The sequence below is a fragment of the Schistocerca nitens genome, chromosome 2 (assembly GCF_023898315.1).
Source record: "Schistocerca nitens isolate TAMUIC-IGC-003100 chromosome 2, iqSchNite1.1, whole genome shotgun sequence".
In the NCBI taxonomy this organism is placed as follows: Eukaryota; Metazoa; Arthropoda; class Insecta; order Orthoptera; family Acrididae; genus Schistocerca; species Schistocerca nitens.
Genome location: NC_064615.1, coordinates 72,523,008 through 72,545,582, shown reverse-complemented (window position 1 = coordinate 72,545,582; position 22,575 = coordinate 72,523,008). Strand labels below are relative to the sequence as shown.

The 22,575-nt window shown below is 44.2% G+C and overlaps 1 protein-coding gene across 1 annotated transcript in view; it reads left to right on the top strand.

Annotated features, from left to right (window-relative positions):
* Nucleotides 1–22,575, top strand: part of LOC126234839 (protein artichoke) — a 360,491-nt gene that overhangs the window by 185,602 nt on the left and 152,314 nt on the right. The window contains exon 4 of the mRNA XM_049943581.1: nt 17,343–17,652. Coding sequence (XP_049799538.1) covers nt 17,343–17,652 — 310 coding nt within the window. The remainder of the gene's footprint in view (nt 1–17,342; nt 17,653–22,575) is intronic.

Here is a 22,575-nt window from a genome sequence, read left to right as displayed (position 1 = left end):
TCAAGAGTAACCAGTCGCCCTATATACAATGAAGGCTTTCAGTTTCTTCTATGCCTTTCTCCGTGCACTAGGTTGTTCTTCCACACAGTGATCCAGATGCACAGTTTCAGAAGCTTTTGTTGTCATTGTTGACATTTGTTTGTTAAAGACGCTCAAAAATATTTTTATCAACTCCCTCGTAATTTGTTATAAGACGAATGTGATGGAAATTTGTAAAATGGCATAGAACACTCACCAGACACAGTACACTAACCATTTCTTTAAACTTTATTTGTAAAGGTCCGTCTTGCTCACACATTATTTATTTATTTATTTATTTACTTATTTTTTTTACAGTTATCAGTTTCAGCTACTGCCATCCACAGATCTGTTACAAGTACACAAAAACAGTGGTGTAACCAACTAAGTTCAGTTGGCTGAAGCAAATTCTATAACAGTCCAAGTGCTACACATGAAAAATAAAAAAATATTTACATGATTAACAGCCACGCATACCAGCCATACATACCATAAAATATTCCAATGTATGTATCAACGTCAAAATCTATACACTTAGGTACATAATAAGAGCTGGCGATGGCCGGGATGTGTCCAGTATTTATACAAGTAATGAGGCCAGCAGAGGCACTGTAGCTGGGGTACAAAAGTAAACAGTACCGTAAATTTAATAGTTAAACTACAGTATGCGTAGTTATTAATCAAAATTACTTCGTATGTCTGATTTGATCCATTTTAAATGATTCTGAAAGCCTGCGACTGTGAAAACAATAGGTTTGCTTATAAATATCTCATCTGCTACCAGTCACGATTTTCTTTATTTTATTTTTCGCACGACGCGTTTCGGGAAATGATTCCCATTTTCAAGTGCGTTTTACTGTTTGTTATGTCATTCCTATGCGACGTTGTCGATGTGTGAGATTCTCCTTCATTTTGTTGACTTTACGGCAATATGTAGGAAACACACGATTTTTAGATGGCTGTCGATTTTTTGTGAAGTTAGTAGCGAAATTTAGAAGAATTTCTACTTACATAAAACTTATAGCCCATTTGTGCAGTCTCACACACACACTACACACCAATACAACGTGTTGTACACTTTTAAACATCGAAAACATTTTTCATAAACAAAACAGTGACACAGATGTTCTTACAAGTACTCAGCACAGGTGACATTATAGGTCTTCCACAGAGTATTATATGTTTTGGTACAGAGGTTATTTACCGTAACAATTTGGATTATAATTTACTTATTATATCTATATAGTATACTTAAATAAAAATAGTAACACATAGAAATAAGCTCAATTGTACAACTGACGTAAGTAAATTATGATCCAAATTGTTAAGGCTAATAACCTCTGTACAAAAACATATACTCTGTGGAAGACCTATAATGTCATCTCTGTTGACTATTTGTAAGAACATCTGTGTCACTGTTTTGTTTATGAAAAATATTTTCGGTGTTTAAAAACGTACAAAAAGCTGTATGAGATGTTTAGTGTGTGTGAGACACTGCACAAATGACCATAAGGAAACTGTAAGTAGAAATTCTTCTAAATTTCGCCACTAACTTCACAAAAAGATCGACAACCAATAAAAAAAATCGCGCGTTTTCTTATATATTGCAGTAAAGTCAACAAAATGAAGCAGAATCTCACACATCAACAACGTCACATAGGAATGACATAACAAACACAAAAAACGCACTTGAAAATGGGAATCATTTCCCGAAACGCGTCGTGCGGAAAATAAAATAAAGAAAATCGTGACTGGTAGAGGATGAATTACACTACTGGCCATTAAAATTGCTACACCACGAAGATAACGCGCAACAGACGCGAAATATAACCGACAGGAAGAAGATGCTGTGATATGCAAATGATTAGCTTTTCAGAGCATTCACACAAGGTTGGCGCCCGTGGCGACACCTACAACGTGCTGACATGAGGAAAGTTTCCAACCGATTTTTCATACACAAAAAGCAGTTAACCTGCGTTGTCTGGTAAAACGTTGTTGTGATGCCTCGTGTAAAGAGGAGAAATGCGTACCATCACGTTTCCGACTTTCGTAAAGGTCGGATTGTAGCCTATCGCGATTGCGGTTTATCGTATCGCGACATTGGTGCTCGCGTTGGTCGAGATCGAGTGACTGTTAGCAGAATATGGAATCGGTGGGTTCAGGCGGGTAATACGGAAAGCCGTGCTGGATCCCAACGGCCTCGTATCACTAGCAGTCGAGATGACTGGCATCTTATCCTCATGGCTGTAACGGATCGTGCAGCCACGTCTCGATCGCTGAGTCAACAAATGGGGACGTTTGCAAGACAACAACCATCTGCGCAAACAGTTCGACGACGTTTGCAGCAGCATGGACTATCAGCTCGGAGACCATGGCTGCGGTTACCCTTGACGCTGCATCACAGGAGCGCCTGCGAGGTGTACTCAGCGACGAACCTGGGTGCACGAATGGCAAAACGTCATTTTTTCGGATGAATCCAAGTTCTGTTTACAGCATCGTGATGGTCGCATCCGTGTTTGGCGAGATCGCAGTGAACGCACATTCAAAGCTTGTATTCGTCATCGCCATACTGGCGTATCACCTGGCGTGATGGTAAGGGGTGCCATTGGTTACACGTCTCGGTCACCTCTTGTTCGCATTGACGGCACTGTGAACAGTGCTCGTTACATTTCAGATGTGTTACGACCCGTGGCTCTACCCTTCATTCGATCCCTGCGATACCCTGCATTTCAGCAGGATAATGCACGAGCGCATGTTGCAGGTCCTGTACGGGCCGTTCTGGATACAGAAAATGTTCGACTGCTGCCCTGGCCAGCACTTTCTCCAGATCTCTCACCAATTGAAAACGTCTGGTCAATGGTGTCCGAGCAACTGGCTTGTCACAAAACGCCAGTCACTACTCTTGATGAACTGTGGTATCGTGTTGAAGCTGCATGGGCAGCTGTACCTGTACACGCCATCCAAGCTCTGTTTGACTCAATGCCCAGGCGTATCAAGGCCGTTATTACGGCCAGAGGTGCTTGTTCTGGGTACTGATTTCTCAGGATCTATGCACCCAAATTGCGTGAATATGTAATGACATGTCAGTTATAGTATAATATATTTGTCCAATGAATACCCGTTTTTCATCTGCATTTCTTCTTGGTGTAGCAATTTTAATGGCCAGTAGTGTATTTATAACAAACCTATAATTACTTCGTAAGGTAAAATGGGAGTCTCAGAATAAAACACGAACCAACATACGTTGTGTGGAACTACACTCCTACTTAAAATCCACATAAAACGTGTAAAGAGGAATAATGGAAGCTATAAAACGTGTAAAGAGTAATAATGCGAAGCTCCTAACCTGGCAAAGTAAATAACACAGTATCGTGTAAAAGAGAGAATAAAAATTTAAAAGTTACATCACATCTATAAATCAAAACTGTTCCGCGGTGCCTATGGCAGTTGCAGCCATGCCTTCGGCAGGAAAGCAGCCACAGTGGTGACGTGCGACGCCCACTACGAACGCGTCCCTGTTATCGATCGTGCACCCCCGGAGAGCGAGCCCTGGATGTGACCTGCAGCCAACGCCCATGATCTCTGACCTTTTGCGAGAGGTCACATTCGTGTTCGATTATTCGGGGCAAGCACGTCGAAGACCATCCGTAAATTGGAGTATCGAGAACTGCAATGAACAATACAATGGCAGTAACCACTTACCGTGAGCAATGATCAGTAAAGAAATATGCTGGAATAATCTCCGTCGGAATCGTTGAAGACCACTATTGTAATTTCCAGAAATCTGTGCCACACAACTTGCGTCAGGACGTACTCAGCACCTTATACAGTCTGTTCCGCTAACAACAATCGGATGGGAGCTGAAAAAATTGAACCCCAATTTTGACATTCATCTATTCTGCCACGTTTGAAATGCTTTTAATATATTCTACACTTTTACACCTCTGCGCTAGGTTTTTCTTCCACATAGTGCTCTAGACGCACTGTTTCAGAAGCCCTTGTTGTTAATTTTTATCAGCGCTCTCACAAATGATGAGATGAATGTGGTTGAAATATATAAAATGTAGATACGTCAAAACCTACATAAGGTCGCATATACACTCTCCCACTCTTTCTCACATTAGTACGCATAGTCACTCTCAAGTATAGAAAACCTAAAATAGTTAACAAAGTCTTTGACTTAAAACATACGAGGAGTGTTCGATATTGATTTACACTTTGTTGTCTCCCCTCATTCATGGTGCGCCATTTATCTCATTACAGTTTTCAAGTATGCAGAACTGTAGTCTAAACGAAGCTGGCAGGACACTCTATATCTACATCTATACTCCGCAAGCCACCCAACGGTGTGTGGCGGAGGGCGCTTAACATGCCGCTGTCATTACCTCCCATTCCTGTTCCAGTCGCGTATGGTTCGCGGCAAGAACGACTGCCGGAAAGCCTCCGTGCACGCTCGAATCTCTCTAATTTTACATTCGTGATCTCCTCGGGAGGTATAAGTAGGGGAAAGCAATATACTCGATACCTCATCCAGAAACGCACCCTCTCGAAACCTGGACAGCAAGCTATACCGCGATGCAGAGCGCCTCTCTTGCAGAGTCTGCCTCTTGAGTTTGCTAAACATCTCCGTGACGCTATCACGCTTACCAAATAACTCTGTGACGAAACGCGCCGCTCTTCTTTGGATCTTCTCAATCTCCTCTGTCAACCCGATCTGGTACGGATCCCACACCGATGAGTAGTACTCAAGTATAGGTCGAACGAGTGTTTAGTAAGCCACCTCCTTTGTTGATGGACTACATTTTCTAAGGAATCTCCCAATGAATCTCAACCTGGCACCTACCTAACCAACAATTAATTTTATATGATCATTCCACTTCAAATCGTTCCGTACGCATACTCCCAGACATTTTACAGAAGTAACTGCTACCAGTGTTTGTTCCGCTATCATATAATCATACAATAAAGGATCCTTCTTTCTATGTATTCGTAATACATTACATTTGTCTATGTTAAGGGTCAGTTGCCACTCCCTGCACCATGTTGTCTGCTCACGTAATGACAGCAGTTGGGAAAATGGGCTGCACTCTACAGGGATTACACTTCTAGTGATTGTCCTGCCACTTACAGTTGTACCAAAATAAGACATAACTGTAATGATGATCAAATGGCGCTTCATGAATGATGGGGAAAAAGTAAAGTGTAAATCAATATGGACTGTCCCTCGTGCGATTGAAATACGACTACCAGAAAGTTTAAGACACGAAACAGCGAATCCGGAAATTGTGGATGGCTGATCATATACTTAATAACCGTGTAATCCAACCATCCTGCGTGAAACTAATATCTGCCGCCTAACAGTTGAGGTAGAAAGTCAAACAATACAAAATCTTAACTCGTGCTACCGTATCTAACCAACATTTAAAATAGAGCGTTGGTTGCTAATCGTTCTGCCCGCTTCTTACGATATACACGACACTAGTACATTTAGTTAAACTCTGGCAAACTATAGTTATAAAACCACAGGACTTACAAACTGGCGGGTCTTTTAGTCTGAGAAGGAAGCCGTGCCTTATTCTAGAAAGTGTTAAGCAGATTTCGTCTCACGTAATTGCCTGGAAGGCAGTTGGTCACGATTTCGTAGTCACTTCTATTGATCGCAAGTTGTCATCCATCGCGCGCAGCCGCACTAACTCCCATAGATCCAAGGCGGACTTTCTTGGCGATGACGTTGCGGCAAGCGGAACTTCTTCCTCAGTCCTACATCAAGAATTCATAGACATAAATCTCTTTTTGTAGCAGGCAGATTTATCCGCTCGCCATCAATGTGCTTTTAAATTGAGTCGGACATGTACAGAGTAGGAAAGTAAGTTAGCGTGTACCTAATGTAAATCATTGTAGTCGACAGAGTAACAGCTAGATGCAAAGAGAGTCTGCTCTTCAACTTAAGAACTAAATATACCAGCGACAGCTCAACGTGCCGAATTAAGGAGGAACCGTTGAAAAAATGACTAATATTAAACCTTCGTAAGTGACCATTTACAAGTAATTTGTAATTAAAGCGGCTAGAAGTTAACCTACTAACTAACTCTAGCTCGGTGTAGCTTCACCGACTGTCCAGTGTGTAAACCTGAGTGGTGGTAGAACAGATATGAAAATCAGTGTAATATACTGCACCTATAATTTTTACGCTAAAATTCCCGCTCCATTCAGATAGCACAAATGTTGCAAACACCAATTGGATATAATAGCTAACGTACTGTGTGATCAAAAGTGTCCGGACGTCAATACAGGGTGGTCCATTGATAGTGAACGGGGCAAATATGTCGCGAAATAAGCATCAAACGAAAAAACTACAAAGAACGAAACTCGTCTAGCTTGAAGGGGGAAACAAGATGCCGCTATAATTGGCTCAATAGATGGCGCTGCCATAGGCCAAACGGATATCAACTGCGTTTTTTTAAATAGGAACCCCCATTTTTACTACATATTCGTGTAGTACGTAAAGGACAATGTATACTTGTGGTGTGCGTACTGTAAGACCTTCGGTACACACACCATCAGATTATTTGACTTGTCACTCTAACGAAGTAGGCGAGTGTCAGCAATATGTCTTGTGGTCTTATCGTGGCGTGTTTATCTTCTGCCGTTAGGTCAGACGATAGAAATGCCACTTGCACGCTTAGAGTAGCAGATTGACGGTGACCAACTTTAAACAGAACTTGATTAATTTTCACACACATTTATTAAAATAATAAAAAGCATACACATTACGTAACTTGATTCTGGAAGCTATTTACATTTGACAATCTGAAGTTCCTTTGGTCTTGGTACTTTAATCTTATTCTCACATATCTCTGATACTTGACGAAGTGTCTATTCATTTATCTTCATGGCTATGTACAGGAATATGGTAATCATATTAGGTGCAGACTGAAACTTGACTATAGACTGGTACAGACAAATGCAGACTGGTACAGACTAATGCAGACTCATGCAGAATAATGCAGACTGTCTAATCGGAGGTCTGTACACTCGTTATAATACCTCGAGCATTCAGGTATCACTGTGCGAGTGTGATCCGCGAGGAGAAAAGGTTCTACGTTAGCAGCAATCTCATTGCCTGCGTTACATATTAATACGCGGATCGGCGGAAGCAGAATTTGGTCCGTCTCTAAGACAGCGCCATCTCGTAGTGCGGAGACGGACGAGCGCTGCGCCTGCGCTGTTGTGCTTAGTGTGGCGCGCTCTAGTGGGAAAGTTGTGTATGCGCTGACTACGTGGAACTATGTACACAACAATACTGTCATCTGTCTGGCAGTGACTTGTGGGACAGTAACGTTCCGCAAATGGACTGGTCTGTCCTGCCCAGAGTCCCAACCTGAACGCAATGGAACTCCTTTGGGATGAGGTTGAATATCAACTTCCTACCAGACCGCAGCGTCTTACATCACTATCTTCTCTGGTTTTGGATCGTGAGGAAGAACAGGCTACCTTTCCTCTACATACATTCATACACCTCACTGAATGTGTCCACACCACACATCAGAGTTCAAGCAACCATAATGGTGAAGAATGCACACATTCCACTTTAATGTCCTCTAATAGTTGTCCCGATACTTTTGACCAGATAGTGTAAATACTGGGATGGTCCCTTTGAAACGGACATGACGAGTTTCCTTCCACAATGAGAGTTTGTTTTCAGTCTCCAATGACCACGCCGTCAACGTTAGGCACCACTTTTCTCTTTTCTTTCTATTTGTGAAAGATTTTGGACTCTTCCACAAGAAGTATGAACCCTACTATAGTGCTCAAGGAGGTCATATTCGCAGTTAGTAATGTCGCTACTATACTTGGAATGGGGCCAATGGTTGTCTACAGACTTCTGACTCGATAGTCCGCATCTGCCCAGATCCAATTACAGACAAGTCGTAAGGTGACTAGCGATTGCACGTTAACTTCCATTCTTACAAAAACAAACGACAGCTCGCGAACAGTCAGCGTTACGTCCTTAAATATATTCTGTATATCAGAGCAAAGGGTTGCCACTATTTTTACAATTAGCTTTGTATTGAAACATATGCCGTAAGAGGCAACTTCTGATTTCATAGGCATCTATGGTGTTGCGTAGATATTCTCTGTTTTTTATCTAACGTCGGAGTCCGCCCCGATAGCTGAATGGTCAGCGTGACGGACTGCTGTTCTAAGGGGCCCGAGTTCGATTCGAGGCTGGGTCGGGAATTTTCTCCACTCAGGGACTGGGTGTTGTCTTCATCATCGCGTAGGTCGCCCAATAAGGCGTCGAATGTAATAAGACCTGCACCAAGGCGGTCGGACCTGCCCCGTAAGAGGCCTCCCGGCCGATGACTCCAAACGCTTATTTCCATTTCCCATCTAACGTCGGAGACAACTTTCTGATGGTCTCCAAAGAGGGATTTAATGAAATCTCATGAAGCAACTCATATTCAACGAGTGTCCATCTGTGAACACTTTGTTGAACATTAATGTGACAAACCCTCAGGTATAACAAAAATTCTGCTATTCTAATGTCAGACTTTTCTAAATCTTTTATCAAATTTAAACAGTGTCATCTTTTCTGCAAAAAAATACATTTCATATTCAATCCCTCCAATATGTTCCGCGGAACACTAGACGGTCAAATAAAATTCATTTTTAAACATCATACAGAAGCATTTTTTGTAATTTGGAAATTCGAATTGATGGAATAGGTGAGAGAGGAACGGTTTCCCATCGTTATCAGGAATGTTCTTGTTTTCGACAAGGTGAAGAGTCTACCTGTCTTTCGATTGCTTGTCCGTATAACAGTTTTACTCTCCGTATTGGAACTATTGGTTTAATGGTTCCTTGACATTTATTTCCCTGGAGCGAAGCTACATAAACAATGAAGGATAGAGGCAGTCATTTTCGATATAATCGAGAATTAGTCTAGCAAGGGGCTTTAAGGCTGTTCCGAAACATTTCTTATACGAGGCAATTACAGCTGGTTAGTTGAACGAGAGATATTTCGTGATTAGTAGCTCTCGAGTTAATTACAGGACATTTAGAAATTTAGACATGATGTACGATAGAAACTAATGTGACATTAGCTAAGAGTCAATACGTAAATTAACGGAAAGAATTGGCTACCAGAATCTATACCTCTTACTTAATTTTACGAAAGTATATCGGTGTTTATAAAGTAACAGTGTGGTTCCTTGCAATGTTGTTACCATTGAATTTGACCCTCGAACGTGGGTAACCACATACTTTGCAGAATTAGCCCTTAATAACATATGTTCTTAAGGTTGTTTTGAACTTTCTTGAATATTCAGTTTGTTACCTCACGTCAGCAAGCTCACAGCAAAAGATATTTTAAACATGTGCAAAAATGAATTATATCATTATCACTTCCTCAATGGCTTCTATTGTTGCCTCCGCAAAAGATAATGCAACACTTTTTTCTGAAAGCAGGTTGTTTTTATTTCTTTATTTATTTACGCGTCTAGTTCCTTAGAACCAAACTGACGATAAAATATCCAAGGTCATGGAACGTGTCAGTAAATGACATCACAACATAAAATTAATAACCGATAAAATAAAATGTCTGTGAATCCAAAAAAGCCAAACAATTAGTTTAAGTGAACGCAATCAACAATATAACACAGGAATCAGCTTAATTTTGTAGCAACTCCTCGACAGAATAGAAGGTGTGACCCATGAGGAAACTCTTCAGTTTCGATTTTAAAGCGTGTGGATTATTGCTAAGATTTTTGGATTCTGGTGGTAGCTTATTGAGAACGGATGCAGCAATATACTGTACACCTTTCTGCAAAAGAGTTAAGGGAGTGTGATCCAAATGCAGACTGGATTTCTGCTTAGTATTAACTGAGTGAAAGCTGCTAACTCTTGAGAATAAGCTGATATTGTTAATAAGAAACGACAGTAAAGAATATGTATATTGAGAGGCCAATGTCAGAATACCCAGACTGGTGAACAGGGGTCGACAAGAGGCTCACGAACATAGACCACTTATCGACGGAACTGCCCGTTTCTGAGGCAAAAATATCCTTTGAGAATGGGAAAAGCTACCCTAAAACATAATACCATATAACATAAGCGAATGAAAATAAGCAAAGTAGATTAATTTTCGTGTCAAACGATCACTTGCTTCAGATACCATTCGAATAGTAAAAATGGCAACATTAAGTTTTTTAACAAGATCCTGAATGTGGGCTTTCCACGACAGTTTATTATCTATCTGAACACCTAGAAATTTGAACTTTTCAGTTTCACTAATCATATTCCCATTCCGTGAAATTAAAACGTTAGGTTTTGTTGAATTGTGTGTCAGAAACTGTAAAAACTGAGTCTTACTGTGATTTAGCGTTAGTTTATTTTCTACAAGTCATGAACTTAGGTCATCAACTGTACTATTTGAAACCGAGCCAATGTTGCACACAACATCCTTTACTACCAAGCTAGTGTCGTCAGCAAACAGAAATATTTTGGGATTACCTGTAATACTAGATGGCATATCATTTATATAAATAAGGAACAGGAGTGGCCCCAGCACTGATCCCTGGGGCATCCCCCCTCCCCCCATTTGACCATGCCTTACTCAGACCATACATCACTGCCGTTCTCAACACTGTGAATAAGGACCTATTTCTGTCTGTTGTTAAAGTAACAAGTGAACCAGTTGCGAGCTACTCCCCATATTCCATAAGGTCCAACTTCTGAAGCAACATTTTGTGGTCAACACAATCACCCTTGCTGCAGATACAGTTGAAGATGGTAAGGCGATGACGCTGACAATCCACTGATAATTGTTTGAGCATTTGGTTGCAGATGCTCTCTGGCCCTGGGCTGTATAAGGGCAAAGGGCTAGGGCACTGAAGAATCCCCACTCAGTGAATGGAGTACTATAGGTTTCCAGGTGCTGTGTAGTGAAAGATAATTGCAATCACTCCATCCGCTGTTTCAAGGCATGAAGGCAGATTGATAGTTCTCAAATGCAAAGGCCTGAGCATAATGCAAGGCAAACTGGCGACTATTGCATATGAGTCAGTGAAAACAACACTGTTCAATGAAATACCAAGTACACTTGCAGAGGACTGGTGTCCACAAAGGTGTCTGATCTTCACCCAGACCAGCGAAGGAGTTGTACGTGATCCAATAGTTGAAATGTACCGTTCCCAGCATTCTTGCTTCCATCGTTTTATAACTGGCAGACCTGTTCAAAATTCATAACTTTGGTCCCTGTGCACATAAAAAAAATTAAATTATCTTACCTCTAGAGCAGCAATGGTGGAACGCGATATTTTCTGGTCTCTCATAAAAAATATGCTGGCTACAGGCTCAGCATTGTGCAATGCTGGCCGCTGATAAACGAGTACACTTAAGAAAACCCAACTTCTTTAAAAAATACGAGTATATGACCCGGACTGGGAGGCGGTACTGATTATGGTGAATTACTAACACTCAGTTTTTTTAGCAAAATTATACTGCAAGTTCAGTTTGGCATCTGATAGTCGAAGTTACATTACTCACAACTGATTCACAAATAATGAGATTTAAACAGCAAGTATTATCTAACTTCATTAATCCAACATAAAGGCAAATCATTAAATTACACATAGCCCTGTTAACAAATCTTAAAAGCATTACAAAAATGAGATAGCTAACTAGTCTTTTTCTCAAAACAGTTTACGTACATTCTGGTGTTACTCAACAATACAAATTGTCAGCCAACTCATCTATACTAACACGCTGGCAAAAAACAGAAATCATAATTATTGAACATCTTTACCTTATTTGCCTGAAGACTTGTGCTTCCATGATCAACAATATTTGCATACCTACATTAGTCTAACTCTTGGTGGCTTCACACAGCACACCCCAAAAACTGCCTACTACATCGCCTTTCCCTCACACACAGTTACCTACAACTTTGCGCCCAGCGCTCTCTTACACCAACAAAGCAGTATCTTTGGCTCTGCGGTCACGCACAGTCAGCGATCCGCATTATCGAGCCTATCAGAGACATTCATAGTTTATAGTGTACTAGTTTCCTTTTAATTTACTAATATTCGTATCTTATTCTGGTGTCAGATACAAGTGTGCCCCAGTAGCTGCCTTTCACTAATCGTTAGACTGCAAGAGGAAGTTATGATGGAAAATGATGCCTTCAGCCATGTTGAGACTATTGTGGGGAGTGATAGTCACTGGAATGCTACCCAGCTTGTTACAAGCAAGCAGCACCTGTGACTGGGCAGGGTCTACTGTTTTCATCAAAAGTGACCTACTCTTTATTTTGGGTATGGCTGAAACATAGCTGAGCTTGTCCTCTACAGTCTCTAGGAGGAATAAAGGTTTTGTGGTCAAAACAGAATCCCCATTTGTCCTCATACAAGGCAGGTATTGGGGGGAGTATGTTTCTGCTTCTCAGTCGGTCAGATGTTCCTCCCAGTACATAACCAGGGAACGAAACGTTTTGGGATCCTATCTATCTGCGTTGAACGATTTCTTTTCTCCTGAATAGATCGCTACGGCCATGTGACCACCAGCGGCAGAAAGCTTCATCCACTTCATACGTGAGTCATCCACTATGGTGCCACCCACTCCGAATGGGAGCTCTCCACGTGGGCGCTATCCGGCCTCAGTAATGTCTACCTGACCAGTAATCTGTTGCTCGGAGTTCCTGTGGCCCAGCCATGATGGGCACATACACCCTGGCATACATAAGGAAGTTTTAGCTCAGGTACCAACAGTGCAATCCCTGCGTGGGCAGGGGCTACAACCATGCAGGTATTTGACGACTGCCCTAACAGCAGAATGGGTACCGTGCTGGTTTTGGGTATACTACTGTAGTGTCGGCAGACTTGCCAACACTACGCCCACTAATTGAAAGAGGCGGCCAAGATGCACGCGCTAACTCACGAAGGATGGAGTGAGGTCTGAAACAGGATACGCAATGAATGTTATAAAGAAAAGAACTTAGCTTCTAAAATACTTAACTTTAATTCATCCTTTGTATACATCGTTCTTGATGAGCCATCTGGAGATTGTGGCGATACAAGTGAGACTCTTTAGATACATGCAATGTTACAAATGGCGCCTTGCTAGGTCGTAGCCATGGACTTAGCTGAAGGCTATTCTAACTGTCTCTCGGCAAATGAGAGAAAGGCTTCGTCAGTGTAGTCGCTAGCAACGTCGTCGTACAACTGGGGCGAGTGCTAGTCCGTCTCTCGAGACCTGCCTTGTGGTGGCGCTCGGTCTGCGATCCTGACAGTGGCGACACGCGGGTCCGACATGTACTAATGGACCGCGGCCGATTTAAGCTACCACCTAGCAAGTGTGGTGTCTGGCGGTGACACCACAACTACCTTATTGGAAAGGGAGGTTGCTAAGATGGAAAAGTACAAAGGTGGAACAGACACCATACTGGGAGAAAATTGGAAAAGTAATGGCAGATCAAACTCAACAATGGGGACCATGTATTTATTAATGGAAAGCTGTAGAAAGTACCGAAAGCGATATGGAAAACTAGGGTCCTAAATCATATACCAGGGCCAAGTGGAATCTACATCGGTAAGAGCATCCAATGGAAAGGCAAAGGGGTAAAGGTATAGTGGAAGCATAGTCTTGCTGCACACAAAGGGTAGTAGTGCTACTAGGGCTGGGGCCCTGTGGTAATCAAGCACTAACTCACAAATGAATTGTTAGCCTCTTGGGAAGCCAGTGTAGTTTTGTGAGCTCCTCTCAGATGTGCAGACTTTTGTGAGGCCTTGCACTGTCATGGAGAAGGCGGAGTTCATTCGCATGTTTGTGGTGACAAACACACTGAAGTCATTTCTTCGTTTTCCTGAGGGGAGCACAACAGACTTCAGAGCTGATGAGGGAGGACATCAAACAGAATAACCCCTTCGGAGTCCCAGAAAACCATCGCCATGACTTTACCGGCTGAGGGTGATCTCTGGAGGAGAGGTGGTGTGGTGCCATTCCATGGATTGCCATTTTTTACCAGTCAAAGTGATCAACCCACGTCTGATCGCCTGTGACAATGTTTGAAAAAAGTTGTCACAGTGAGCCTCGTAATGCACAAGCAGTTCCGCAGAGATGGTCCTTCATTGCTCTTTATGGTCTTCTGTTAGGCAGCGAAGAGCCCAGTAGGCACACACTTTTGAGTACCCCAACTGCTAGACAAGTGTATCAGCACTCAGCACTCCCAACAGGAACGTTCAGTGGTGCAGCGAAATGATTGTAATCCTTCGAGTGTATGCACATTTCAACTGTGTGCGGCTAGCCAGTGCACAAGAGCTTGGACAGGTTTGCGCAACCTTATTGCCATGATGACAAACACCTCTCCCAACTATTTACCGTGCTTTTCTTCACTGCCAGGTCTCTGGAACCATTCTACAAGGGTCTATCAATATCTGTGATGTCCCAGTATTCTGCCAATAAAGAACTCCGTGATAGCTCTCCGCTTGGGACGCACCTTCATTACAGATACAATTTTGAAGGCTATTTATAGCGCCGCCACCTACTGGAACTTCATGAAACTCAAGGGTTGAAGCGGGAATACTCCACAGCGCCCTCGTTGTTCTGTACGAATCGCAGAAATGATAGGTGGTTCATCACATAAGTCGTTGCTGAAAGAACAATATTATGTAACTGACGTTTCCGATTTTCAGGATTTCGGTTAGTTGTCATACATGCTGTTAGCACAGAAATGACCAATTCTGAGTTATTTTCGGCGAAAATGAACCAAAGAGTACTGTTTCAGTGAAATAAGCTAAAAAAGGTGTAAATTTAGTGTTACTGCAAAAAAAATTAAATAACGTGTAACTGTACCGTTAAAAACTCCATAACGCTGTTTGCAGACAGTGCTATCATCTATTTGGAGGACGTAATGCTGGAAGACTGTACCGAAATGCAGGAGGACCTGGAGAGAATCGACGACTGGTACAGTGGCAGACAGCTGTCAATCACTTAAAAAAAAATCTCCATTTTTATCAAGTGAGCAATAATTTCTTTCATCATGGGGAGACTGCCATGTGAAACTTTGACTCAAGAACTGTTTTGTAACAGAGAGAGAGATGCAACACGTAATATCAGTGTGCTGTGGAAGCCTGCACTTTCGGTTTTATGCTGAAAATTAACACAGAGAGTCAGTTATGTGTTATTGTATCTTCGACATCTAATTACTGCTTGGTTTTTGGAATTATCTTCACTAAAACTAACAGTAAAATAAAAACTCCAAGATCAGACCCAACTGACTGCACAATGTAAATGGGCCACTGTTTGATCCTCTGCCATATGACGTAATTCTGATGTGGTATTGACTGGCATGGGATCAACACAATGCTCTGCCAGCAGTTGTCGGCCTTCCACCAGCTCCTCTGTTAGCATCAGGAGGCTAACTGGACCCCTTTGCAGTCCTTCCACTGAGTAAACGTCCCTGGCAGTACTAGTAATTGAACCCAGGTCCTCTACACGAAAGTCAGAGGTACTGCCGACTCAAGTCTGTAGGAATCATCTTCACTATGAAGTGAAATGATTGGGACTGAGACAGAGAGCTTGCTGAGATTTCTGGAGCGTAGAGTCTTAATAATACACTACTGGCCATTAAAATTGCTACGTCTCGAAAATAACGTGCTACAGACGCCAAATTTAACCGACAGGAAGAAGATGCAGCGATATGCAAATGATTAGCTTTTCAGACCATTCACACAAGGTTGGCGCCGGTGGCGACACCTACGACGTGCTGACATAAGGGAAGTTTCCAACCGATTTCTCATACACAAATAGCAGGTGACAGGCGTTGCCTGGTGAAACGTTGTTGTGATGCCTTGTGTAAGGAGGAGAAATGCGTACTATCACATTTGCGACTTTTATAAAGGTCGGATTGTAGCCTATCGGCGGTTTACCGTGTCGCGACATTGCTGCTCGCGTTGGTCAAGATCCAATGACTGTTAGCAGCATATGGAATCGGTGAGTTCAGGAGGGTGATACGGAATGCCGAGCTGGATCCCAACAGCCTCGTATCACTAGCAGTCGAGATGACAGGCATCTTATCCGCATGGCTGTAACGGATCGTGCAGCCACGTCTCGATCCCTGAATCAAAAGATGAGGATGTTTGCAAGACAACAGCTATGTGCATGAACAGTTCGACGACGTTTGCAGCAGCATGGACTATCAGCTCGGAGACCATGGCTGCGGTTACCCTCGACGCTGCATCACAGACAGGAGGACCCGCGATGGTGTACTCAACGACAAACCTGGGTGCACGAATGGCAAATCTTCATTTTGTCGGATGAATCCAGGTTCTGTTTACAGCATCATGATGGTCGCATGCGTGTTTGGTGACATCGCAGTGAACGCACATTGGAAGCATGTATCAGTCATCGGCATACTGGTGTATTACCCGGCGTGATGGTATGGGGTGCCATTGGTTACCCATCTCGGTGGTGGTGGTGGTTAGTGTTTAACGTCCCGTCGACAACGAGGTCATTAGAGACGGAGCGCAAGCTCGGGTTAGGGAAGGATTGGGAAGGAAATCGGCCGTGCCCTTTCAAAGGAACCATCCCGGCATTTGCCTGAAACGATTTAGGGAAATCACGGAAAACCTAAATCAGGATGGCCGGAGACGGGATTGAACCGTCGTCCTCCCGAATGCGAGTCCAGTGTGCTAACCACTGCGCCACCTCGCTCGGTGGTTACCCATCTCGGTCACCTCTTGTTCGCATTGACGGCACTTTGAACAGTGGACGTTACATTTCAGATGTGTTACAACCCGTGGCTCAACCCCTGATTCGATCGCTGTGAAACCCTACATTTCAGCAGGATAATGCACGACCGCATGTTGCAGGCCCTGTACGGGCCTTTCTGGATACAGAAAATGTTCGACTGCTGCCATGGCCAGCACATTCTCCAGATCTCTCACCAATTGAAAACGTCTGGTCAATGGTGGCCGAGCAGAAGGCTCGTTGCAATACGCCAGTCAGTGCTCTTGGTGAACTGTGGTACCATGTTGAAGCTGCATGGGCAGCTGTACCTGTACACGCCATCCAAGCTCTGTTTGACTCAATGCAAAGGCGTATCAAGGCCGTTATTACGGCCAGAGGTGGTTGTTCTGGGTTCTGATATCCCAGGATCTATGCACCGAAATTGCGTGAAAATGTAATCACATGTCAGTTCTAGTATAATATATTTGTCCAATGAATACTCATTTATCATCTGCATTTCTGCTTGCTGTAGCATTTTTAATGGCCAGTAGTGTAAATGTACGCCACTGACGAGCGCCCCGCCTGGCTGGCCGCAGGTGCAGCCACAGCGACGTGTCGGGCGTGGTGCGCGCGCTGCAGGCGGCGGCGCGGCAGCTGCGGTCGCGCGCGGTCGACGAGCTGGTGCTGGAGGGCAATGCGCTGCCTGCGCTGCCCGGCCGCGCCTTCGCGCCGCTGCGCGTGCTGCGCCTCATGCTGCGCGACAACGGGCTGGAGCGCGTCGCGCCCACCTGGCTCGGCGGGCTCGAGGACTCGCTGCTCGAGCTCTTCCTCGTCGAGCCCGCGCTGCGCTCCCTGCCCGCCGACTCGCTCCTCCACATGCGCTCCCTCGAGGCGCTCACCGTACAGGTAAGAAGAACTGCCCTGAGCCTTCTGTGACCATAGCAACGCCGAGGAAAGGGAGTGGTATCGCCACCAATCCTCAATCACCATCTCTGTTGCCTGCGACTCGTCGTCTTGCTGTAGCGTTCTCGCTTCCCGCGCACGGGATCCCGGGTTCGATTCCCGGCGGGGTCAGGGATATTCTCTCCCTAGAAATGACTGGGTGTTGCGTGTCTTTCATCATCATTTCATCCTCATTCACTTGCAAGTCGCCGTAGTGGCGTTAAAGAACTTGTCGAGCGGCTTCCGAACCACACTGCGAGGGGTCTCCTGGCCACCAGTGCCGTACGCTCATTACATTATTACCGTATCTGTTCAGGCATACAAAACTAGAATTTCCTATGAAGTAACAACTGCTTACTCTCTACATACAGGGTGTTACAAAAAGGTACGGCCAAACTTTCAGGAAACATTCCTCACACACAAATAAAGAAAAGATGTTATGTGGACACGTGTCCGGAAACGCTTAATTTCCATGTTAGGGCTCATTTTAGTTTCGTCAGTATGAACTGTACTTCCTCGATTCACCGCCAGTTGGCCCAATTGAAGAAAGGTAATGACTTCGGTGCTTGTGTTGACATGCGAATCATTGCTCTACAGTGCTAGCATCAAGCACATCAGTACGTAGCATCAACAGGTTAGTGTTCATCACGAACGTGGTTTTGCAGTCAGTGCAATGTTTACAAATGCGGAGTTGGCAGATGCCCATTTCATGTATGGATTAGCACGGGGCAATACCGGGGCGCGGTAAGTTTGTATCGAGACAGATTTCCAGAACGAAGGTGTACCGACAGGAAGACGTTTGAAGCAATTGATCGGCGTCTTAGGGAGCATGGAACATTCCAGCCTATGACTCGCGACTGGGGAAGACCTAGAACGACCAGAACACCTGCAATGGACGAGGCAATTCTTCGTGCAGTTGACGATAACCCTAATGTCACCGTCAGAGAAGTTGCTGCTGTACAAGGCAACGTTGACCACGTCACTGTATGGAGAGTGTTACGGGAGAACCAATTGTTTCCGTACCATGTACAGCGTGTGCAGGCACTATCAGCAGCGGATTGGCCTCCAAGGGTACACTTCTGCGAATGGTTCATCCAACAACGTGTCAATCCTCATTTCAGTGCAAATGTTCTCTTTACGGATGAGGCTTCATTCCAACGTGATCAAATTGTAAATTCTCACAATCAACATGTGTGGGCTGACGAGAATCCGCACGCAATTGTGCAATCACGTCATCAACACAGATTTTCTGTGAACGTTTGAGCAGGCATTGTGGGTGATGTCTTGATTGGGCTCCATGTTCTTCCACCTACGCTCAATGGAGCACGTTATCATGATTTCATACGGGATACTCTACCTGTGCTGCTAGAACATGTGCCTTTACAAGTACGACACAACATGTGGTTCATGCACGATGGAGCTCCTGCACATTTCAGTCGAAGTGTTCGTACGCTTCTCAACAACAGATTCGGTGACCGATGGATTTGTAGAGGCGGACCAATTCCATGGCCTCCACGCTCTCCTGACCTCAACCCTCTTGACTTTCGTTTATGGGGGCATTTGAAAGCTCTTGTCTACGCAACCCCGGTACCAAATGCAGAGACTCTTCGTGCTCATATTGTGGACGGCTGTGATACAATACGCCATTCTCCAGGGCTGCATCAGCGCATCAGGGATTCCATGTGACGGAGGGTGGATGCATGTATCCTCGCTAACGGAGGACATTTTGAACATTTCCTGTAACAAAGTGTCTGAAGTCACGCTGGTACGTTCTGTTGCTGTGTGTTTCCATTCCATGATTAATATGATTTGAAGAGAAGTAATAAAATGAGCTCTAACATGGAAAGTAAGCATTTCCGGACACATGTCCACATAACATACACTCCTGGAAATGGAAAAAAGAACACATTGACACCGGTGTGTCAGACCCACCATACTTGCTCTGGACACTGCGAGAGGGCTGTACAAGCAATGATCACACGCACGGCACAGCGGACACACCAGGAACCGCGGTGTTGGCCGTCGAATGGCGCTAGCTGCGCAGCATTTGTGCACCGCCGCCGTCAGTGTCAGCCAGTTTGCCGTGGCATACGGAGCTCCATCGCAGTCTTTAACACTGGTAGCATGCCGCGACAGCGTGGACGTGAACCGTATGTGCAGTTGACGGACTTTGAGCGAGGGCGTATAGTGGGCATGCGGGAGGCCGGGTGGACGTACCGCCGAATTGCTCAACACGTGGGGCGTGAGGTCTCCACAGTACATCGATGTTGTCGCCAGTGGTCGGCGGAAGGTGCACGTGCCCGTCGACCTGGGACCGGACCGCAGCGACGCACGGATGCACGCCAAGACCGTAGGATCCTACGCAGTGCCGTAGGGGACCGCACCGCCACTTCCCAGCAAATTAGGGTCACTGTTGCTCCTGGGGTATCGGCGAGGACTATTCGCAACCGTCTCCATGAAGCTGGGCTACGGTCCCGCACACCGTTAGGCCGTCTTCCGCTCACGCCCCAACATCGTGCAGCCCGCCTCCAGTGGTGTCGCGACAGGCGTGAATGGAGGGACGAATGGAGACGTGTCGTCTTCAGCGATGAGAGTCGCTTCTGCCTTGGTGCCAATGATGGTCGTATGCGTGTTTGGCGCCGTGCAGGTGAGCGCCACAATCAGGACTGCATACGACCGAGGCACACACGGCCAACACCCGGCATCATGGTGTGGGGAGCGATCTCCTACACTGGCCGTACACCACTGGTGATCGTCGAGGGGACACTGAATAGTGCACGGTACATCCAAACCGTCATCGAACCCATCGTTCTACCATTCCTAGACCGGCAAGGGAACTTGCTGTTCCAACAGGACAATGCACGTCCGCATGTATCCCGTGCCACCCAACGTGCTCTAGAAGGTGTAAGTCAACTACCCTGGCCAGCAAGATCTCCGGATCTGTCCCCCATTGAGCATGTTTGGGACTGGATGAAGCGTCGTCTCACACGGTCTGCACGTGCAGCACGAACGCTGGTCCAACTGAGGCGCCAGGTGGAAATGGCATGGCAAGTCGTTCCACAGGACTACATCCAGTATCTCTACGATCGTCTCCATGGGAGAATAGCAGCCTGCATTGCTGCGAAAGGTGGATATACACTGTACTAGTGCCGACATTGTGCATGCTCTGTTGCCTGTGTCTATGTGCCTGTGGTTCTGTCAGTGTGATCATGTGATGTATCTGACCCCAGGAATGTGTCAATAAAGTTTCCCCTTCCTGGGACAATGAATTCACGGTGTTCTTATTTCAATTTCCAGGAGTGTATTTGCTTTCTTTGTGTGTGAGGAATGTTTCCTGAAAGTTTGGCCGTAGCTTTTTGTAACACCCTGTACACAGGGTGGTCCATTGATCGTGACCGGGCCAAATATCGCACGAAATAAGCGTCAAACGAAAAAACTACAAACAACGAAACTTGTCTAGCTTGAAGGGGGAAACCAGATGGCACTATGGCTGGCCCGCTAGATGGCGCTGTCATAGGTTCATTTCTTCTGTTGCCCAAAAAGCCTTTCACAATTTCTCTGAAAGAAGACCACGCATCTAACTCGATTTTTAGGAGTTTGTTATCAAATGATGCATCTTTCATCAGTTTTCTCAGTTGTGGTCCAAATTTGGCTTTATTTAATTTAGGAAACTTTTCTTTCAAATGATTGAAGGTCTGGCCTGTTCTATCCGTAGCTTTTATAGAGTTCCCTATAAAGCCCAGCTTGAGATGAAGAAGAGACAAAATGATTTTAGTAAGCTAACCCAAAGGACTGTTCCTCACATTTTCCTTTCCGGTAACGAATTCCTTGAGTGTGTAGTGGTCCTTGGTGTCATGGCTGTCCAACTGGAACAAAATACTACAGTGTACCATGAGCCCACCATGTGAAAATGTAAAGAGAGCTACAGCTCTTAAATCGCAGCAAAGTTTGCTATTCATGGTCTTTATAAGTGATTGCCTCTAGAAGTAGAACGAAGATTTCATAAGTTTCTTTCACTGCATAAGCAAAAGGCACAGCGGGAATGACTTGTCATTATGGAGGAGAACTGCTTTCAAGCTGCTTTACTGAAGTCAGTAAATAGTCACCATTCCTGCGGGTTATGTTGTGCACCTTGCTGCATTATTGATCGAAGCGAGTACCTCTTGATCTAAGAGAAATTAAAAAGTTGTGCATCTAAAGAAAAGAATAGCAATAAAAGAACCTTTAAAAACTGAAAAATCTTACATGTTAAAACATTTCGTTAGGTAGATTCGGATTCAACACACCAAAGTACATATTAATTGATATGTCACATCCAAGATGCAAAATAGCTATGGAGTAATGGTTTTAATAACTAAGCTATATGGTGACACAGTTAGCTTCAAAATATCATTACAAAATCTATGTACTAGTTACTATAACGGTTGTAAGTATTTGACCCCAACAGACATGGACCTCAAGATAAAACCCCACAACTTGAAAGTTCTTCTGCTGCTACAGTAAATTCAAGTTTCTGAAAAGGTATTTTAACTGAAACACAGTATAGCTGTGCACAAACATTTATAACATACTACAGATGTGCGGAAACATTTCTTTATCAACATTTTGACTCGGTTTGGGCTTCATCCCTGCTCAGGAAACATATTTGTGGCTGTACAGTTGATATTATTTACACAAAACATTGTGACAAATGTGTTCATTTTCGTTCAAAAATTGAAAACGCCCATTAGCATTAATAAATAAACGCCAACCGCCTTTAACAGGGGTAAATGCAAGATAATGTTCGTAAATAGGAGAAAAAAGGATAATTCTTGAGTACAGCATAAATAGCTTGCCACAGTTATTAAATATTAGTCATACATTTTGTGATATGGCATAAATTAGGCT